This window comes from Procambarus clarkii, chromosome 27 (genome assembly GCF_040958095.1).
Source record: "Procambarus clarkii isolate CNS0578487 chromosome 27, FALCON_Pclarkii_2.0, whole genome shotgun sequence".
NCBI lineage: Eukaryota > Metazoa > Arthropoda > Malacostraca > Decapoda > Cambaridae > Procambarus > Procambarus clarkii.
Window position 1 is genome coordinate 737726 of NC_091176.1, and position 23785 is coordinate 761510.

The following is a 23785-nucleotide window of genomic DNA, read 5'->3' on the forward strand; positions in this document are numbered from 1 at the left end:
CAAGGGTGGTGAGGCTAGGCAACCTGGGTTACAAGGGTGGTGAGGCTAGGCAACCTGGGTTACAAGGGTGGTGAGGCTAGGCAACCTGGGTTACAAGGGTGGTGAGGCTAGGCAACCTGGGTTACAAGGGTGGTGAGGCTAGGCAACCTGGGTTACAAAGAAAAAGTAGAATAAAAATTCTAAAGTAATATAAACTTAATGGTAATTTAAGACACCATCTTCCATTGCGTGGATGAAGGACGGTGAGTGTATAAATATATAGCCAGGTGCTTGCAGGGCGAGCATCAGCTCCAACTATTTATAGTTGAACTTCGATCGCCGGTCGCCTATTGCATTGGCTTCCGATTTTGCTGCTTAATTCTTACCTCTACTATAACTTCTTTTCTAGAAAGCTCATTTTACTTAAAACCTTTGTAATGAAGGTGTGATTCTTTACACTTCTATGGCTTATTTGAGTTTTTACCTATGTTCTTTTGTTTTACCCATGTTCATGCTAAACAGTTCATTTATGTCAGCTTTATCTTGCGGTTGAGAGTTACAGGAAGTTGCTACTTCTACTCGCAAAACCGTAATGTTTACGAAGACAAATGCTGTACCAACTGTGGCAATTTAAGTCAGAATTTGATGGGTGTTTATAAGATTGATTGATTGATTGATGAAGATTAAGCCACCCAAAAGGTGGCACGGGCATGAATAGCCCGTAAGTGGTAGCCCTTTTGAGCCATTTCCAGTATCAAGAGCTGATACTGGAGATCTGTGGAGGTGCGAGTGCACCCTGCGTGACGGGAGATGTCTCCCGTGGCATTTCCTCTGACAACAACAATAATATAAGCTTCAAGCAGTCGCCTTATCCTAGTGCAATCGCCCCTGCCTCAGAAGCACCCGTGCTCTCGCTGCCACCACCAACATCCTGCTCCGCCGTCATCCTTTCCCAGCGAGTCTCCGTCGGGGTCCATGCCTGCAGTCCCTCTATCCCCCTTTGAAGAAGGTCGTCTTCGGACTTACCTGCAGCAGCTGTGTGACTGGCGTGGGACCAGCAGCTGCGGTCGCCACAGGTGCTGGGGATCAGTCGACGTTCTCCAGCACCTGCTGACCTTGGTCCTCCTGGCTGGCTTAAGTGCTCCTCAGCACGTATTTCCAGCATGTGAAAACTCTACCTTAAGTAAAGTTTTCGGATCGGAGGACATGATGTCAGTGTTACACGAAGCGGATGTCATCGTGGTGGCAGCCATGACTGTCCAAGGCGAAGACTACTGTTTCCACGTGTCTGCTCCAATCAAACCTCCCATATTCAGCGGCAAAATAACAATTGATAAATATCAACCAAAACAAAGAGAGGGTATGGCACGTAACCAAATTCTTTTTCTTAAGAATACCACAAGCAATGGTTATAAACTCTTGCGAGACTCGTTGAAACCCAAGAGACTGACCTCAACCGAAGTGTCCACTTTTCTCGACTGCATAGATTATCATCTAGTCACAGAAGAAGGTAAGTGGGTTTACGTTTATTACATTTATTATGCACAGAAGAACATAATGGGCTCAGGAACTGAAACCTAAAATTCAACTAGATAAGATGCTAATTAATGTACCTAAATATACTTAACTTCAATGTGTAATATTGTACTTACATGTTTGGAAGATGTAGTGCAAACGTTATTCTTTTACCAGCTGCAAAGAGTTCTTCTCATTAAAAACAGCCAGAAGCCAACCCTTTACAGTAGTCGAACGTGATATATATGTGTGCCTGCTCCCATGAAGAATGTAGCCTTCAATCTAAGTACATAGGTATGACGTTGATCAAGCTCACGAGGTGTTTAACCTATCATTTTCAATCAGGTGGCCCTAAAACTCACACGATATATGCTTATGACATCACCCTAACAAGAGAAATGCTGAATAAAAACACTTGTATCTTAGATAAAGCCCAAGATGTGAGGAGATTACAGATTCTTGAAGCACCTGTAACCTGTAAAGATACATAAAAGTAAAACAACCGACCACAAACACTCAAATAATATAATTATTCAATTTTTCCACCGTGAGAGTGAGAACAAGCCCGGAACGCGAAACCAACGATGACGTCACTGCCCAAAACGCCATGCCCATTACGGTCACCTGATTTCTCATTACCCTATCACCTGACTTTACTTTGAAGACTTAGTTTATTGGCGTATCACCTCACTTTCTCTCTACTATTATTTCTTTCGTCATTCACCTAACATAATTTTGTATGGAACAATTTCCCAGTGTTATAAACCAGATGTTGAACAATATTCATCAGCACCGCTCCTGTGCCAGGTAAGTCCACAACGGGCTCTCCATAGCCCGTGCTACTTGCCCCGCTCCTGTGCCAGGTAAGTCCACAACGGGCTCTCCATAGCCCGTGCTACTTGCCCTGCTCCTGTGTCAGGTAAGTCCACAACGGGCTCTCCATAGCCCGTGCTACTTGCCCTGCTCCTGTGTCAGATAAGTCCACAACGGGCTCACCATAGCCCGTGCTACTTGCCCTGCTTCTGTGCCAGGTAAGTTACGGGCTCACCATAGCCCGTGCTACTTCGAACTTTTTGTTCCCAGTAGTTGAATCTAAAACAACATTTGTAACGGGGGCTATTTATTACAGTATTCATGCCCGTGCCACCTCTTGGGTGACTTAATCTTAATCAATCAATCACTTTGTAACCATTCAAACTCTGCCTTTGATAATATTAACAAGAATTAATTAACTCTCTTGGCGTCAGGCGCAAATATATTAAAAAAAATTTGCTTTGGAGAGTTTAATTGTTCAACTTCCTTCTCATGTGAAGAAATATAGAGAAGATTTACTTTAGAATCAGTGATCTTATCCTTTCTGTCAAATTCAGTAATACTAGTATATATATAATATGTGCTTTCTGTCTCCATCAAAACGAATTAAATTATTTTTTGTAAGGTAAATATTGTTTAACGGAAAAATTTATGTATAATATCAATTTAAATGCTTAAAATTATTAGGTAAATATTATTTGTCTTCGGGGCAATGATTGTATACTTTATATTTATAATTAAGGGTCTGGAAAAAGTGCCTAAGTTACATAGGGTCATGCATGCCGGTAGATATAGTAAGCTCTATATAAACTGCATGGTATATAGTATATACAGTATTTATGATATTAACACATCACAGATTTACAACAACATTGAAGTCAATTGCCATTCCTTTTCCTCCCTGTATCTTTCATAACAAAGTCTGCAGTGTCTTAAATACTTTTTCAGGAAGTATGACCAGTATGCCGGATTAAAGATGTATTTAAATATTGGGCTCAACAAGCGGCAAACACGTATAAACTGTACCGTCTCCTCCCTCCGACAGCTCCCACAGTGGAACTGGTTCATGGTCGGGAAAGTTCCAGCTCCAGTAAGTTCCAGGGAGGGAGCGATGATGACAAGGACGACAAAATTCACTACGAGGTAGTGGAGGGAACACGGGTCTCCCTGTTCTGCAGCCACAGCCGACATGACTTTTTGTTCTCGAAATTCGTTTCACTCTACACTTGGACTCTGCCCACCCAACAGGTACTGATTCGAGGTGATCCGTTTGTTATATGAAACTTTTGCGTTTGAAGTATCAACAATACTTTGAGTAATGTGAGAACAGCAATAGGTTTTAATGATTAAAAAAACTGTTATAATCTGAATATGAAAGATATAGATTGTGTTTCAGGTAGTGGAGGGCCAATCCGTACACCTCGAGGTAAACAAGACGCAGGCGGGCCACTACACCTGCCGCGCCCGCGTTAACACCCTGATCTCCCCGCCCGCAACCCTCACCATCACTGTCCTCTGTAAATACTTCCGTAACATTCTTAGCTTTAGTTAAGTGCTTGTCTTAAGACCTTTCAACCACGGAAGGCTTAATAAGCCTACTGCAAAAGCTTGCTGATCACCAACAAGTAAACTTTAGGGACGCAAAACAGAATGCAACTGTGGTATACGTACATGGACTTTGCAAAGGCATTTCATAAATGTGATCATAGAGTGATAGGCTATAAAATGATATAAGTAGGAATAACAGGTAAAGTAGGGCGATGAATATTCAATTTTCTGTCCACCTGAATGTAAAGAGTAACAGTCAACCAAATAAAATCGAGTCCAAGCACAGTTAAAAACTCTAACTCTGGGCACAGTCCTTGCACCACTACTTTCCTTATTCTCTTATTCTTATTCAAAATGAGGTGTCTAATTTTCAGCCACGTTATTGTGACATACTGCCTTCACAAAAGTAAACTCTCAGTGTATATACACAGAGAAATGGGGAATGTTAACACATCTCGGTGTTCATGCCCCTTGCATTGCCATAGGCTGCTGAGTCCCTCTACACACTCAGGGACAAAAACATTATCAAGAAAATACTTGCATATTTGTAGAAATTACTTTATTTTCTCATTGCAAACCTTCTATTGAACATAACTGTATTGATGTCAAGAATATACTTAGTGGCTTTATGACATGTAAACATTCTCGCCTTAAGATACGCCGACTGTCCCTATGCTTGCAATGTCTCGTTCGAGTTCTGGGCTGGGAGGACACCAATCCTTAACTGTTTGTCCCTGTTCATTCAGCATCAATTGGGACCGGCTGGTTGTAAACTGATTGGCGGATTTCATTTAAAAACTTGATACAAAAGAATTTAGATGTTCGCTCATCTAATACCTTCCTGTGTACAAAAATAAAAGTGACATCACAGGACGTGTGCCGACCCGATACTCGCCTCCTCACGCATTTCCTCTAAGTTTGTTAATTTTGTAATGAGTCAATTGCAAAAATTATGTCTAGCCACTGTATCCTTCGAGCCCGAAATTGGATGTATTTAACAATGCTTCTTTTACGGTAAATTCATTCGAGTATATTACAAATTTATTATAAATAAACCGCCCCCACCCTCAAAAATAGCCTATAATAGTACCTAGAAATTGTTGCTAGGCTTCTGCAGTCTGTGCTGACTCACCCCCACCCCCCCCAGACAACGCTCCTGCAGTATGTGCTGACTCACACCACCCCCAGACAACGCTCCTGCAGTATGTGCTGACTCACACCACCCCCAGACAACGCTCCTGCAGTATGTGCTGACTCACACCACCCCCAGACAACGCTCCTGCAGTATGTGCTGACTCACACCACCCCCAGACAACGCTCCTGTAGTATTGCTGACTCACACCGCCCCCAAACAACGCTCCTGTAGTATTGCTGACTCACACCGCCCCCAAACAACGCTCCTGTAGTATTGCTGACTCACACCACCCCCAAACAACGCTCCTGCAGTATGTGCTGACTCACACCACCCCCAGACAACGCTCCTGCAGTATGTGCTGACTCACACCACCCCCAGACAACGCTCCTGCAGTATGTGCTGACTCACACCACCCCCAGACAACGCTCCTGCAGTATGTGCTGACTCATACCACCCCCAAACAACGCTCCTGCAGTATGTGCTGACTCACACCACCCCCAGACAACGCTCCTGTAGTATTGCTGACTCACACCGCCCCCAAACAACGCTCCTGTAGTATTGCTGACTCACACCGCCCCCAGACAACGCTCCTGCAGTATTGCTGACTCACACCACCCCCAGACAACGCTCCTGTAGTATTGCTGACTCACACCACCCCCAGACAACGCTCCTGTAGTATTGCTGACTCACACCACCCCCAGACAACGCTCCTGTAGTATTGCTGACTCACACCACCCCCAGACAACGCTCCTGTAGTATTGCTGACTCACACCACCCCCAGACAACGCTCCTGCAGTATGTGCTGACTCACACCACCCCCAGACAACGCTCCTGTAGTATTGCTGACTCACACCACCCCCAGACAACGCTCCTGCAGTATGTGCTGACTCACACCACCCCCAGACAACGCTCCTGCAGTATGTGCTGACTCACACCACCCCCAGACAACGCTCCTGCAGTATGTGCTGCCAACCATCCTCCTGATATGATACAACAGTACATTTGGTAAAACGTATCACTATGTACTATTGCACCAAAAAGTTTAATTTTGTGCTACAATATTAAATATATAGAATCCGAGAAAAAAATATAAAAACCAAACTTGAACAGTCCTAGGCCAAAGGTTCTCCTAATTATCAGGAGTAAACGCCAATCCATTATGCAATTGGAAGGGATGTGGATGAAGATTTGGGATGGGGCGGGGAAGGAATGGTGCCTAACCACTTGGACGGTCAGGGATTTACCGCAATGCTGCAAGAAGCGAGACCGTCGCTCTACCGTCCAGTCCAAATGGTTGGACATTGTATAGCACTTACTGTGTATGAGCTAAGAAAGCGTATATTAAGCCTAGAATTACTTGGACATGTTAGGTTTGGTTCTTTGGTTACATTTCCGATTTTCTAGAACGCCACTTCAGATAATTCACTAATACAAAACGTGAACTTTTTGGTGGTCCAACAGTCCATATTGACACGTTGGACCAAATAATTGCTATAAGTACTATATTTTTAGTTGGATGGGCTGGTGCTGCTGGAAGCAACATTACACAATGAAAGTAAGATGCAGGTCGGTTAGTGGCCGTTTGGTCCTAGGTCGCGCAAACGAGCGAAAACTGACGTTATTTTAAGAGGACGGGTTGGGAGAGAGCGGTTTGGTTCCATAACTTACATCTCGCATGCAGAATGAGAAGCAAAATATTCATCCGTAATCCACATCACTTGTGGCTACAGAACCATCAGGTTTGGTGAGTGGTGGCATATTCAACAGGAGGTAGATTGATTGATTGATAAAGATTAAGTCACCCAAGACGTGGCACGGGCATGAATAGCCCGTAAAACAGGAGGTGGGGAGAGAGAGAGAAGATTAAGCTACCCAAAAGGTGGCTTGGGCATGAATAGCCCATAAGTGGTGGCCCTTTTGAGCCATTTCCAGTATCAATAGATGATACTGGAGATCTGTGGAGGTGCGACTGCACCCTGCGTGACGGGAGATGTCTCCCGTGGTCAGGAGGTAGCTCTCGCTGCTCTTTTATAGTGCACTACCAAGCTTAGCTAACCACCGACTCACCTGCTAATTAGTTTCTTAAGTCCTCGTCCTACATGTTAGTAGTCCATTTTTGCACCGGCATCATAAGATGTCTCGCGTTATTATTAGTGGATCTTATTTCCCTAGAGTTGACCTTCGTCGGTAACATTTCACGGCTCTAAATTTCTCATCGGCTGCAGCTCAACAATGATACGAAAGTCAGAGTTGGTCATCTGCTCTGTGGATTTCTCATTCTGATGTATTATTATTTGGAAATTCAGCTTTTCAACCTGCGTAATAGCACCTCTTGTGAGACAAACATCCCAATATTCATTCAGAAGAAAGTTGAACAATCTTTGTCAGTCCCCCTGGTCCCAACTCCAGCAAGGTAGTACGCGATGCTTCACTGTTTCTGGCACTGTCGATGTTGTTGTATACTACTTGATGGTCCGAGGAGCCAACATGGCCTAGTGGTTGACTAGTAACTGAATTTTATCATGATGCACCATCACCTCACAGCGATGACGTCACCGGAGTGGGTACCTGGCCCTCATCAGCTGACAAAATACCTGACTGAAGACGTTCACCTGATCCTCTCCACCAACCTCAACCTTACTTGTCGCGCTTCTGCAAGACCTCCGCCTACCATCACCTGGTTCAAGGTACGGCCACACCCGCCCCACGTCTCATGGTATCAGGTAATTCATACCTTTCCACATCACTTGGTATCATGTAATCAATACCCCTCCACATTACTTGGTATCTGGTAATCGACACCCCTCCACATCACGATATCAGGTAATCCATATTCCTCCACATCAATGAGATCAGGTAATCCACATTACTTGGTAGCAGGTAATCAATAATTAGCAAGATTATTACACCTAAACAAATAATTTAATGAAAATAAGTCAAAAGAACCATCTACCCTCCTTCTTTCCTCAGCCTCTAAGTAGGATTGGAGCCTTATCCTCAGTGTCTTCTTTGCGCCCTCTTTCAGAACGGGCAGCTGCTGCAGTCTGAGGAAGCCAACGGAAGGATAAGAGTAACGCAAGAAGAGCTTCTGTTCGCTCCATTCCTCCCTGATGATAACGGTCGCTATCGCTGTCTGGTACGAGTTTTTTACCACATATAATGCTAAACAGTATATAGTAATAATTCATTGTGTCGGGGGGGGGGGGGGGGGGGAACAGCCATCCAATTTATATTTACCTGAATTTACCTGAGGGTCACTATTTCTCTAGTGGCTTCGACGAGGACAGGAAGCCAGTAGCCTATCAAAGGTCTCCTTGAAATTCAGCATAGTTTTGGGATTTACAGCTTCGGGAGCAGGTGGTTCCATGGGCTTTAAACTATGGGTGGTAAAAGCATCTCCTGTTTTCCGTTCTGCATTGTGGCTTGTTGACCTTGAAACCGTTGCTCTTCGTTCGTGTTACATCTGACCTTTTTAAGAAGTGATCTGTAACATATCCTGCAATTTGTTCATTATTTTAAAATTTTCAACGAGATCAACCCTGACATGTCTGGTTCGTAGTATTATTAGCCCTGTAGCCCTCAACCACTCTTGATATGAAAGTTTACTTATATATATATATACTGTATATATATATATACATATATATATATATGTATATATATACATATATATATATATATATATATATATGACTGAAAACTCACACCCCAGAAGTGACTCGAACCCATACTGCCAGGAGCAACACAACTGGTATTTACAGGATGCCTTAATCCGCTTGACCATCACGACCAGACATAAGGAAGTGATAGCCGAAGCTATTTGGACCACTTCCCCGCTGGCACTCGGATGGTAATCTTGGGCATAGCATTTTATCAAATCACCTCATTCTTTGGGGCACACGTGAGGAACACAAATGCGAATTTGTGTTCCTCACGTGTGCCCCAAAGAATATTTCTGTCTATTTTACCCCCCCCCCCCCAACCCTCTATTTAGTCTTTTTTTTATTCATTTTTTATGTCTTCCTGTTTCTTCAGATAAAGTTTTCGTTTACCTGAGTTTTACTGTTATTTTCTTGATTTCTCTCTCTCTGTTGCCTTTACCGTCTCTATCGAATATGCCATCTATATATATGTGAGGTCACCATGTACCTTCCCGACTATCTGATTTCTTATAAATATTTTAACGCTTCTCTTCTTTGGTTGTGATACACCTAGACACATACTAACAGTATGAACAAATGTCAGCTGATATATGGCCAATAATAAGGGTGGGTTGTCCCGCAGGTGATGAACAAAGCCGGCCACCTACTACACGAAGCGTACTTGTACAAGACCCGGTCTATCAGCCCCATGCTTATCTTCCTCTGGATTCTCCTGGCCGTCGTGTTGGCTGCCACCTTCACAGCCATTCTCTTCTGCTTCATTACGGGGTCTAGGAAGGTGAGGTTTAATATAATGGAGCGATGCGTAGGTCGCCGGGGTTGACCATGTGCGCTCTCTGGAGCTTGCGCGCTTTACCATTTGTAAAGAAACTTTTCTCATATTAAGAAAAAGACTGCACGAATATTTTCCATTACACTGATGCACAATGCCACAAACACAGTCATCCACACAAGCAACCACATCGTACTGTTTGTTACCTTTCACTCAAACTATTTCAACAACCTGCTCTCAAACATCACATTTTCATTGCGTGAAAATTATGATCACACTGTGCATAATTATCAACACACGCTGCGCATGCAAGATGAAACACAGCCCCAACACTATTCCCACATAACACAACACTCTTCTCCTTGGAACCAGGAACAAAATGCCTCGTGCTGTACCCCAACACTATATGTTAGCATCACACTTAGCATCATATATCCACCTTATATTTTACTCCTTCTTTCTCCCTTATCGTCTCCACACACACACACAACACCACCACTACCATCACCGCTAGTTAACACCACCACTACCATCACCACTAGTTAACACCACCACTACCATCACCACTAGTTAACACCACCACTACCATCACCACTAGTTAACACCACCACTACCATCACCACTAGTTTACACCACCACTACCATCACCACTAGTTTACACCACCACTACCATCACCGCTAGTTAACACCACCACTACCATCACCACTAGTTTACACCACCACTACCATCACCACTAGTTAACACCACCACTACCATCACCGCTAGTTAACACCACCACTACCATCACCACTAGTTAACACCACCACTACTGTCACCACTAGTTAACACCACCACTACTGTCACCACTAGTTAACACCACCACTACCATCACCACTAGTTAACACCACCACTACCATCACCACTAGTTAACACCACCACTACCATCACCACTAGTTAACACCACCACTACCATCACCACTAGTTAACACCACCACTACCATCACCGCTAGTTAACACCACCACTACCATCACCACTAGTTAACACCACCACTACCATCACCACTAGTTAACACCACCACTACCATCACCACTAGTTAACACCACCACTACCATCACCGCTAGTTAACACCACCACTACCATCACCACTAGTTAACACCACCACTACCATCACCACTAGTTTACACCACCACTACCATCACCACTAGTTAACACCACCACTACCATCACCACTAGTTAACACCACCACTACCATCACCACTAGTTAACACCACCACTACCATCACCACTAGTTAACACCACCACTACCATCACCACTAGTTTACACCACCACTACCATCACCACTAGTTAACACCACCACTACCATCACCACTAGTTAACACCACCACTACCATCACCACTAGTTAACACCACCACTACCATCACCACTAGTTAACACCACCACTACCATCACCGCTAGTTAACACCACCACTACCATCACCACTAGTTAACACCACCACTACCATCACCACTAGTTAACACCACCACTACCATCACCACTAGTTAACACCACCACTACCATCACCACTAGTTAACACCACCACTACCATCACCGCTAGTTAACACCACCACTACCATCACCACTAGTTAACACCACCACTACCATCACCACTAGTTTACACCACCACTACATCACCACTAGTTTACACCACCACTACCATCACCACTAGTTAACACCACCACTACCATCACCACTAGTTTACACCACCACTACCATCACCACTAGTTAACACCACCACTACCATCACCGCTAGTTAACACCACCACTACCATCACCACTAGTTAACACCACCACTACTGTCACCACTAGTTAACACCACCACTACTGTCACCACTAGTTAACACCACCACTACCATCACCACTAGTTAACACCACCACTACCATCACCACTAGTTAACACCACCACTACCATCACCACTAGTTTACACCACCACTACCATCACCACTAGTTTACACCACCACTACCATCACCACTAGTTTACACCACCACTACCATCACCACTAGTTTACACCACCACTACCATCACCACTAGTTTACACCACCACTACCATCACCACTAGTTTACACCACCACTACCATCACCACTAGTTAACACCACCACTACCATCACCACTAGTTTACACCACCACTACCATCACCACTAGTTAACACCACCACTACCATCACCGCTAGTTAACACCACCACTACCATCACCACTAGTTAACACCACCACTACTGTCACCACTAGTTAACACCACCACTACTGTCACCACTAGTTAACACCACCACTACCATCACCACTAGTTAACACCACCACTACCATCACCACTAGTTTACACCACCACTACCATCACCACTAGTTTACACCACTAGTTAACACCACCACTACCATCACCGCTAGTTAACACCACCACTACCATCACCACTAGTTAACACCACCACTACTGTCACCACTAGTTAACACCACCACTACTGTCACCACTAGTTAACACCACCACTACCATCACCACTAGTTAACACCACCACTACCATCACCACTAGTTAACACCACCACTACCATCACCACTAGTTTACACCACCACTACCATCACCACTAGTTTACACCACCACTACCATCACCACTAGTTAACACCACCACTACCATCACCACTAGTTAACACCACCACTACCATCACCGCTAGTTTACACCACCACTACCATCACCACTAGTTTACACCACCACTACCATCACCACTAGTTAACACCACCACTACCATCACCACTAGTTAACACCACCACTACCATCACCACTAGTTAACACCACCAGTAGTTAACACCACCACTACTGTCACCACTAGTTAACACCACCACTATTTATTCTCAACACAACTGGCGTATGCACTCAGTATAATATGAAACCTAGAGACAGAAACATCCCACAGACTATAATAACCGCGAGCCCCACTACAGGCCGGTTACTCTATTGACCTCACCACCATCACTCTGACCCCAATTCAATGCCAGCACCACAGCTGTTCTCTAAAACAACAAAATACGTCCTAGTCCTGGCCCAACAGAGACAACAGAGCGACTTGAAGGAGGTCGAGCGAAGGTTCCTGAAGGGAGCCCCAGCCGGTAACACTCCGTTGACGTTGCCGGAACAGGCAGACATTCTGCCGTACGACGAAAGGTTCGAAGTGGCCAGGAAGAGGCTCGTTCTGGGTGAGTATAAGGTATACCATAAACTAACAACTACTGGCGACAATAACCAATTGGGTTGCATAACAGTTGTCACATTCGAAGTTGTCAGGGCGTGTGTTCATCGTTCTGGGCGGCTTTAGTCAGTATACGCCGTCCTGGGAGTCAAACATATTTGTTTAATCATATACAATTCTGTCGGTAAATGTGGAAATACCTTATAATTAAGTATATATTTAAACTATACGTTGGCGCTGAACAAACAGATAAAACAGGTATGGTCCTGAGCATACGAAATCAAGGTCTGTTATAATTATAATGGTCAGTGTTATATTATTCACATTGTTTGTATAAATGAATAATTAAGTTATATTTTAAATTCTGTAAAGTCAGTTATAAATTCACAACCATTTTATGAATTAAAGTTTTTGAGTCTATAAATGTAAACATTTGGACAGTTATGAATATATATATTTAATTCAACTAATTTCAGTTTAGGGATCTTAGCATATAGGTGCAGGGGCTGCTTAATGGCATCCAAATTTATATATACTATATGTGGATGTTCTATTTTTTATATCACAGCTAAAATAGCATCGTCACAATGGGATCGATGGGAAGAGAAAATGTCAATATATTGAGTTTATTTATAACTGAAGTAATGTAGGAAATAATAGGCTCAATATTTATGTTGCTTAGCTGGGTGAAGTATTTAATTGTTAACGTAGTCCACATGTATGGTAGTATGGAGTATATGTACAAAAATTAACTGTGGTGCCCCAAAGTGGTCGTTTTATATTATTGGTGCAGTATTGAAAAGGGCAAGAGAAAGAATGCCAAAAACCTAATGTAAGCTACCCTAGACCCATCATATTACACTAGAGGGGTTACCAAGCGTTGTTCAGATGAGGGACGCCACATCTTCACTACTCCTGGCTTCACTACTCACCATCTGCATCACTGTAGTCATCTTCCCTACAAACTATCGTCATCACTGTAACCCCTTCTCCTTGCACACTATTTTTATTTCGGTAAATGTCTTCCCTCTACAGTTTCTTGTACTTTGTAACCATGTTAACATCCCTCTCCGCCGCCTTCCCTACCCTTCATTATCTTCCTTATTCTTCACCAACTTCCCTACCTTTCACCAAAATCTTTACCTTTCACCACTTTCCGTACCCTTCACTATTTTTCCCATCTTCCTCTCTACATTTGATCTCCTTCACCACATTGCCTATCCTTCACCACCCTCCCTACCCTTCACCACCTGCCTTACCTTTCACACCTTTCCCTTCATCCATATAATCTTAGTGATGATGGAGTCTTTTCTTGAGCGAGGTTGGAAATTAGATAGTTGCATTTATTTATCAATGTTTAACGTCAATAGTTTTGTAATTTATCAGTACTGTATTTAAATATTAATTTATTAATATTTTTAAGTACCTAATGTATCATTACAACGAGTTTATTAGGAACGAATAAATCCAATAAAATTACATGCAGATAAATTCATGTATTCTAATAAATATATGCCAACATTAATTTACAGAAAAAATGACTAAAATTAACATTAAAAAAAGGTTAATCCCACCAATAAAACTAAAGCTGTGGTAAGAAGCCAACCTACTCCATGAAGTGGAGTATTTCTCTCACTCGGAAAGAAACATCACCCCCTGGATTACTGTATCTGAGCCTCTGTCATCACAACAGTATATGTCTGTAGTTCCCCAAGTGCCCCACACTTGGGGAACCGGCAAGTACCACACGAATAGAGGGAACACCACAGTCATCACAGCTAGGAATACAACTACAGGTCATCGGGTAACTGCATTATACAGGTGTCGTCTGTACACAAACGAGGGAGTAAAATATTTTAATGCATATATTATAGTATATCTTAAAAAAAACAAAACATGATTAGCTGTGTGTGTGACTTCAGATGCCATAGAGGCATCTCTGAGATGGTTGTGCTTGGCTTCAGGAAAGCTGCTGGGGAGCGGAGAGTTTGGGAGTGTTTACTGTGGCACGGCCAAAGACTTAGTCCCCGGCGAGGCCCACACCCATGTCGCCGTCAAGATGGCCAGGTCGACAGAGGAGATCTCCCACCTCAAGGCTCTCTGCACCGAGGCCAAGATCCTCATCCACATTGGGCGACACATTAATATCGCCAACCTGCTGGGCGTCTGTTCCGAGAATATGGGCTCCAAAGGTTAGTGTTGATACGTATTATACCAGTAGCTATAGCTATCTTCCTTCGTTATAACTGTAGTTTTCAGAATAAATAAACCCAAAACTGGTGATCTAAATTCTATAATCGATATAAAGATTACCAACCTTATCTATAATATTTAAAAAGATCACAAACAGTCTTGTTTGTGCAGGCGATGAGTCAATAACGTGGCTGAAGTATGTTGACCAGACCACACACTAGAAGGTGAAGGGACGACGACGTTTCGGTCCGCCCTGGACCATTCTCAAGTCGACTTGAGAATGGTCCAGGACGGACCGAAACGTCGTCGTCCTTTCACCTTCTAGTGTGTGGTCTAGTCAACAGTTTTGTTTGTATCATCTGACGACCGACACGCCAATTAAGTGCTCTTTCTGACAACTGACACATCAGGTACCCTCTCTAACAACTAATACGTCAACTACCCAATCTAACAACTAGCACATCAGGTGCCTTCTCTAACAACTGACACATCAGATGCCATTTCTCCCACAGGTGAGATGCTACTGATATTGGAATACTGCCAAAATGGGAACTTGTTGGATTATATAAGGCAGCATCAGCAGGACCTGGGGAGAGAGGTGTGGAGGCCAGAGGGACGCCAGGGGAAGATAAGGGACCTGCAGCAGCAACTCCGGTTAGTTCCGTCCCGGGCAGCTCTTACCTCCAACTCTCATTCATATATATATATATATATATATATATATATATATATATATATATATATATTTTGGTAGCAGTCTTTCCTGTAGACATATATTATTAAATATGACCGAAAAAGTAAGATTAATAATTCTAACACGAATTTTCTCAATCTTTCGTACATTACGCTTCACTGTTGGAGGTAAATCAAAAATCAATTCTCCAAAATTCATTTTTATTTCTAGTCTTCTGACGCGACACGGGCGCGTTTCGTAAAACTTATTACATTTTCAAAGACTTCAGTTCACAAATACACAACTGAATAGAACTTACGTATCTCCGATTTTATATCTACATTTGAGTGAGGTGGAAGGGGTGATGTGGCATTAACACAAGACAGAACAAAGTGTGGTATTAATAGGGTATTAATTTCATCAACACAAGACAGAACAAGAGTATTAATAGGGTATTAATTTCATCAACACAAGACAGAACACGAAACAATGGATATTGAATAGAAGTGTTTGTAGAAAGCCTATTGGTCCATATTTCTTGATGCTTCTATATTGGAGCGGAGTCTTGAGGTGGGTAGAATATAGTTGTGCAATAATTGGCTGTTGATTGCTGGTGTTGACTTCTTGATGTGTAGTGCCTCGCAAACGTCAAGCCGCCTGCTATCGCTGTATCTATCGATGATTTCTGTGTTGTTTACCAGGATTTCTCTGGCGATGGTTTGGTTGTGGGAAGAGATTATCTGTTCCTTAATGGAGCCCTGTTGCTTATGCATCGTTAAACGCCTAGAAAGAGATGTTGTCTTGCCTATATACTGGGTTTTTTGGAGCTTACAGTCCCCAAGTGGGCATTTGAAGGCATAGACGACGTTAGTCTCTTTTAAAGCGTTCTGTTTTGTGTCTGGAGAGTTTCTCATGAGTAGGCTGGCCGTTTTTCTGGTTTTATAGTAAATCGTCAGTTGTATCCTCTGATTTTTGTCTGTAGGGATAACGTTTCTATTAACAATATCTTTCAGGACCCTTTCCTCCGTTTTATGAGCTGTGGAAAAGAAGTTCCTGTAAAATAGTCTAATAGGGGGTATAGGTGTTGTGTTAGTTGTCTCTTCAGAGGTTGCATGGCTTTTCACTTTCCTTCTTATGATGTCTTCGACGAAACCATTGGAGAAGCCGTTATTGACTAGGACCTGCCTTACCCTACAGAGTTCTTCGTCGACTTGCTTCCATTCTGAGCTGTGGCTGAGAGCACGGTCGACATATGCGTTAACAACACTCCTCTTGTACCTGTCTGGGCAGTCGCTGTTGGCATTTAGGCACATTCCTATGTTTGTTTCCTTAGTGTAGACTGCAGTGTGGAAACCTCCGCCCTTTTCCATGACTGTTACATCTAGAAAGGGCAGCTTCCCATCCTTTTCCATCTCGTAAGTGAAACGCAGCACGGAACTCTGCTCAAATGCCTCCTTCAGCTCCTGCAGATGTCTGACATCAGGTACCTGTGTAAAAATGTCGTCAACATACCTGCAGTATATGGCCGGTTTCAAGTTCATGTCGACTAAGACTTTTTGCTCGATGGTACCCATGTAGAAGTTTGCAAACAGGACACCTAGGGGAGAACCCATGGCGACCCCATCTACTTGCTTATACATGTGCCCATCCGGGCTCAAGAAGGGTGCCTCTTTAGTACAAGCTTGGAGTAGTATATATATATATATATATATATATATATATATATATATATATATATATATATATATATATATATATATGTATATATATATATACATTAATATAATATATATATATATAATATATATATATATATATATATATATATATATATATATATATATATATATATATATATATATATATATATATATATATATATATTATCATAAACAATCCAGGCAGTAGTAGAAAAAGCCGATGGCATTCTCAGCGCCGCAACATCAGACAAGGAGAAAGCCCCCCATGCAGGAGACTTCCTCCTGGCAGTACCCATGTCGGCAATGGGCACGCGCCTTGATCCCGAATCCCTTCGTGTAGCAGTGGCCCTCCGCCTTGGTGCCCCAATTCACACTGAATACAAGTGCATTTGCAACAGCGAGAAAGCAGAAAAATATGGACTGCTTGAGTTGCACTGCGGAAGCATAAAATGTAATTACCCTGGCTTTTTGCGCGCGCGGCGCTTGACGCAAACCGCTTAATTAATGGCATTCAACGCCTAGTTTTTCTTCCCCCAAAAATTTCTCCGTTTTCTTTCAAGCAGTGTCCATATGTTTTCAATAACTTTTGCATCATAAATGCATTGAAATGATTATTATGCAGAATATATAAGCAAGACTAAGTAACATTAGATATTCCTCTTATCACTCTGTTGGTCCCGAGAAGCCATGACTGCAATGTGAGCGTGTCCACAGGGAAGCTGGCTTGGGTCTGGCCTCTGGACACCCTCCAGCCTCCCGCCGCCGCCCCTCTGATGTCACACCCTACACATACTTCCAGTCCTCTGATATCTCACTACACCACCGCTGCTCATCTGACGCCACCTTATCTACACTCGGTAAGTGCTAACTCGACTCATGTATGTTATCTTACTTCTCGTTTATTTTTAAGCGTTTTCTTCATTTAATCTTCACCTGTTTGACCTGCGGACTACTAACCCTAGTCGCCTCGACGAGGACAGGAAGCCGGCGGCTTGTCGACGGTCCTCCTATTTGTCTTGATGATCTTTTCCAGGTATATTTTAAAATTTTAAATCTTTCAATTGTACTAATTTAATCCATGTTTATGTCCTAGTGGTTACAATACACGTTTGTATTTCCTTACTACTATTAATGTTAAAAACCACTTTTGTATTCCTGATAGAACAACAGATTCCATAACGTATTAGTCTACGGATGTCATCATTCATTATCACCCATTACATTATATATAATTTATTATATTTTATTAACATTCTCACATATGTCACTTCCCTTTTATTATTATGTGTTTACCTCATTATCCTTATCAATATTTTTTTATCTGAATTATTCAAAGCTTTAAACAAAGTTGCTTTGTGTAGTAGTGGGTTTATATTTACGTGTAACCCCGGTACCTACACCGGCCCCCTTCATCTTCTGTTCTTTGTACACACACATTCTTATGAATACAACTATTATTATTATTATTATTATTATTATTATTATTATTATTATTATTATTATTATTATTATTATTAAGTATAATCCTCGTTGTTTTCGTGCAACTCATTCAATTATATAATTAATGTATTTTGTCGGGGACAGGCAGCCTGTGTAAATATATACGTTAGGGGTCTTGGTAGGATAGTTGGGTTTGTTCTCGACTCACAATCGGGAAATCCCGGGTGGGACAGAAACAGTTGGGCATGTTTTCTATTACATGATGCCTCTCATCATATAGCAGTAAATAGGTACCCAGGGGTTATGCAGCTTGTTGTGCGCTTGCATCCTAGGGAGGGTGCCTTATATATATATATATATTATATATATATATATATATATATATATATATATATATATATATATATATATATATATATATTATATATATATATATATATATATATATATATATATATATATATATATATATATATATATATATATAACTGAAAACTCACACCCCAGAATACTGCCAGGAGCAACGCAACTGGTATATACAGGACGCCTTAATCCGCTTGACCATCACGACCGGACAAAAGGAAGTGATAGCCGAATCTATTTGAACCACTTCCCCGCCGGCACTCGGATGGTTATCTTGGGCATAGCATTTTATCAAATCACCTCATTCTTTGGGGCACACGTGAGGAACACAAATGCGAACAAGCCTGAATGGTCCCCAGGACTATATGCAACTGAAAACTCACACCCTAGAAGTGACTCGAACCCTCTGGGGTTCGTGACTCTGAAGGGACAATTTAAAGTGTCCTCTCCTAACCTACCAGAGGACCTAAAACAGAAAACGGGACAGTACGTCACTTTCGCGAGCCGCTTCAATTTTCTACTGCGACATTTTTTGGCCTTATGTAACGCATGCGAGGGAAAAGCGACGTTCTTTGTAGGAGGAGAGGTTGAGTAGTTAGCCAAGGGGGACCTTAATAAGCCTAAGTGCAGGCTTCCTGTCCCAGCAACGGGAATTAAAGTATCATAAGGCTGGTAAGCAAGTAGAATGAACTGGGGGGTGGTGATGGCGAAAGCTTTCACTTTTCACATCTGTCAGAGCAGGTATGATAGATAGTTACTAGTTACTGTCTAATATTCATGAAACCGGCAGCCCTAATAACAGAAGACCTGGACTAAGCGCACAGTTTCTTCAGCAGGAGCGAGCAGCAGAAATAACGTAATTAGGTCCGGGTCGTTCTGCGGGTCACATTCTGAGCTCCTGGGCGCCTCTGACACTTTACTCTCGTGGGCCTACCAGATCTCCCGCGGCATGGAGTACCTCGCCATCAGGAAGGTAATGTACAACCTTTATGCATTCAAAGTATCCGAACTCCCTCATTAGGAAGCAACAGTGTTATTGGAGTTTATATTATCATGTGTATGTGGGACTGTTATAAAAAAGTGTGCTTTGCGTATGTGGGACTAATATTCTTTGGCGTGATAATACTCTGAGTGCGGCCCATCGCAGGATTTGCATTCGAGTGTAGTGTTGTTGTGAGCAGTCATCGGGAGGACAAACCCTTCATGCAAACTGCACCTACTATCAAGAAGAAGAAGTGTTGTTGCAACTAGTCCAGCAGTGTTCCTGGGCAGACAATGAGTCACAAACGTGGCTGAAGAAATGATGACTAAATCACAAAGAAGATAGAGAAGCGACGACGTTTCGGTCCGTTCTGGACCATTATTAAGTCACACGACATGATAATGGTCCAGGACGGACCGAAACATCGTCGCTGTTCCATCTTCTAAGTTGTGGTTTAGTGATCAAACGTGGCCTCTGTTCGGAGCACCTTAAGCAGTACTGGGAATCCTTGCAAGATTTGGTAACATTTGAAACATTAAACTAAGTTAAGAAATTCAACAGGGGTGATGTGGTAAGAGGAGTGCTGATGTTGTGTATTTTGATTCCCTGTTGAAGGAGTTTGTTGACTTCAGTTGTGGAGGAACATCGTACCTTGAGTGTTATGGTGCCTGCTTCGTGGTACATCTCCGTGACAGATATTGTTTCTGTTGTCTGTATCTTGAGTGAGTGTAGGTGTCTCACATAATGAATCAACAACTGTGCTGCCTACATTGTGTGCATTTTGATTTTTGCTTACGGGTGTGTGGCGAAAAAGTATTTGATGCCTGTGTTAGTGCTGGTGTGGTTCGTGGGTGCCATGTTTTATAACACTGCAAAATATAGTGATGCAGTCAAACGTGTCAAGAGGTGCGGTTCCAGTATATCGCGTCCGCAGACAGTGCGCAATTTTGGCAGACTGACCGAGGAGCTTTCCGTGTATTGTAACCAATCACTGCAACAGTGCGATGGGGTGAATGTGTAGGCCATGTACAGCTACGAACAAATACCTTGTTCTTCGCGGTTGCAACCCAGCTTTGGTTGACTCACAGTTTCACGGGGTTCCACAGCTGGATCGGTGAGTAACAAAAATGAAGAAAGTTTTAGAAGAGAAGACTAAGATTACATTTAAGTCATAAAGCATCCACAAAAGGTGATCTGCCAGCTTCGCACCTCAATCCGGCCTGAGACCAAGTCTATTCCATCCAGCGGTCGACCCCAAAGACGCATTCATCAATTTTAACATGCTGTTCATTCATATGATAACATGCTGATCATTCATATGATATTTTATGTACAATATGCTAATATATAATAGTATTAATTTATATTTGACAAAATTCCTGTTTTGAATGAACAGCATGTTAAATTGATGAATGCGTCTTTGGGGTCGACCGCAGGATGGAATGGACTTGGACTGAGGACGGATTGGAGGGCGACGAGAGCTTAGGCCTCTGCAACGATGAAAGATGTCGAAAAGAAATGTTCTTTAATTAAATGCCATATTAAATGCATACTTCCCTTCAACACTGTATAACAAAACTGTAACAATATATATTGTATATATATGCTTACAATTAAAAAGTATTAATAATAATTAATTATTATTAATACTGTATTTAAATTATTATTATAATTTAAATACCAGTGCCATACTGGCACTGGAACATTGTATGATGAATATTTATAGGGAAGAGCTATGTGAACACCCTACCACTACACCCATCTGTTATAACGATTCGGTGTGAATGACAGTAATATGAAGATGATGTGTGTAATTTGATAATGATGTATGTATTACAGCAACATGATAATGATGTATGTATTACAGCAACATGATAATGATGTATGTATTACAGCAACATGATAATGATGTGGTGTATGGTACAGATACGTGATAAAGATGTGATGTACGCGAGAGTAACATGATAAATATATGATGTGTGCAAGAATAACATGATAAAGATGTGATGTGTGCGTGTGTACCATGACGAAGACGTGGTGTGTGCAAGAATAACTTGATAAAGATGTGATGTGTGCGTGTGTAACATGACGAAGACGTGGTGTGTGCAAGAATAACATGATAAAGATGTGACGTGTGGGAGAGTAACCAGCAGTGATGTGTGTGTGAGTGACAGGTGCTGCATGGGGACCTGGCAGCCCGCAACATCCTGCTTGACAACAACCTCTTGGTCAAGATCAGCGACTTCGGTCTCTCCAGGACAATGTACAGAGGCATCTACTGCAAGGGAACCGGGGTGAGTGACTCCGTGACTTACTAGGCTCCTTCCTTCACAGATTTCAGCTAGAGAGAAATTATTATAAGAAAAACACTAAGCCCGACAAGCTATATGATTAACAGCTGTGTTAAATAATATTAAAGAATTTAAAATAATTCAGGATGCCAGTACGAGAGCATAACGACATAACACGAGCGATGTTAAAGGAGTCAGTTTTTCCCTAGGGTTATCGAGAGGCATATTTCTCAAAAAAAAAAAAAAAAAAAAAAAAACGGGTTCAGCTAATTGCCCGAAACGCTGTGCGTATTAGTGGCTTTAGGCATAGTATGTACTAGCTTTATCTAGAAATCTAACATTCTGTTTGTAACTCCTCTTGTATGTATGTACTTTAACCTGAATAAACATTTATTTATATTTATTATAGTGTTGAGCTTAGGATATGTATCTTCTAGTTTGGTATGATTTAAATCACATTAATTCTCATTAATTTCCTACCCTATTTTTCACAATAAAAAATTCGTCGATAATGCAACAATCCGTTAAATTTGCATGAATATATTATTTCTATAACCTAATGCATCTTAGGTATTTCATTTTACTGTGAAAAATATGATAAAGATGGTTTGATAACGAATCGACACGATTTATTGAATTATATATTTGGCGCACGTTTTATGCATAAACAAATATCAAAAGAAGGCACCATGCTGCTGAGACTGTAGCACCATCCATAATCTGTAAATATTACTTGGGTATAGCGTCTTCCCTTCATCTGCGTCTTTTTCACCTTCACAAACTTTCCTCTATCACAGATCCCTCCCTATCCCCATTGATAGTAACCATTCAATATAGCCCGTTTACATGGACATTTTGTTCTGAGTAGCTAAATATAAAACAACAACATCCTGACGCCCATCATTCACCTTCTGACACCAATCATTTACTTCATGAAAGCCCCGTTATTCTCCTCCTGCCACCCATAATCACTTAAGGACACCTACCATTCACCTCCTGATTTTCCTGATACCCGTTTCCGGACACCCACCATTCACCTCACCCCCTTCCCCACACCAGCAAGCAGTCCCGTGGAAGTGGATGTCGGTGGAGGGGCTGAGCAACGGGGTCCTGACAACGAAGAGCGATGTGTGGGCCTTCGGAGTGGTGCTGTGGGAGATCTTCAGCTTGGGCAAGGACCCGTACCCGGGCGTCACTTGTGATGATAACTTCATTAGGAGTTTGGAGAGCGGCGATCGACTGTCCCAGCCTAGCTTTTCCACCAAAGAGATGTGAGTTATCTTGGAAAGTTGCTTCATGGCATGCAACAAGACGGGAGTTTTATCTCGGTGACGTATTATAGAGATGTATGACGGCGTATGATGGTAGAATGTGAGTTTTCTTGATAAAATATGTAAGTTGCCTTACAATAGTGAGATGTAGGTTGTCTTGTACGGCTAAAAGTATTAGTTGCTCTGACAACGTATGATGAAAAATATTTTCCAGTAAGCGTTTTACTGTGTAAAAAGGCATGATTTTACTCGA

General features: G+C 42.2%; 1 protein-coding gene across 1 annotated transcript; it reads left to right on the plus strand.

Annotated features, from left to right (window-relative positions):
* The first annotated feature begins 722 nt into the window (after window positions 1-722).
* Window positions 723-23451, plus strand: LOC123762709 (vascular endothelial growth factor receptor 1). Its single transcript, XM_069332223.1, has 12 exons — window positions 723-1489; window positions 3353-3555; window positions 3704-3824; window positions 7535-7677; window positions 8016-8126; window positions 9275-9430; window positions 12482-12626; window positions 14584-14811; window positions 15325-15466; window positions 17900-18042; window positions 19822-19961; window positions 22145-23451. Exons 1-12 carry the CDS (start codon window positions 955-957, stop codon window positions 22286-22288), a joined length of 2211 nt encoding a protein of 736 aa, XP_069188324.1. The 5' UTR covers window positions 723-954; the 3' UTR covers window positions 22289-23451.
* Window positions 23452-23785: the final 334 nt, after the last annotated feature.

Coding starts and splice junctions, on each gene's coding strand:
- LOC123762709 (XM_069332223.1), top strand. CDS start 955: ATGCCTGCAGTCCCTCTATCCCCCTTTGAAGAAGGTCGTCTTCGGACT. Junction 3,825..7,534: donor CCTCACCATCACTGTCCTCT/GTAAATACTTCC, acceptor ATCACCTCACAG/CGATGACGTCACCGGAGTGG. Junction 19,962..22,144: donor AGTACCTCGCCATCAGGAAG/GTAATGTACAAC, acceptor TGTGAGTGACAG/GTGCTGCATGGGGACCTGGC.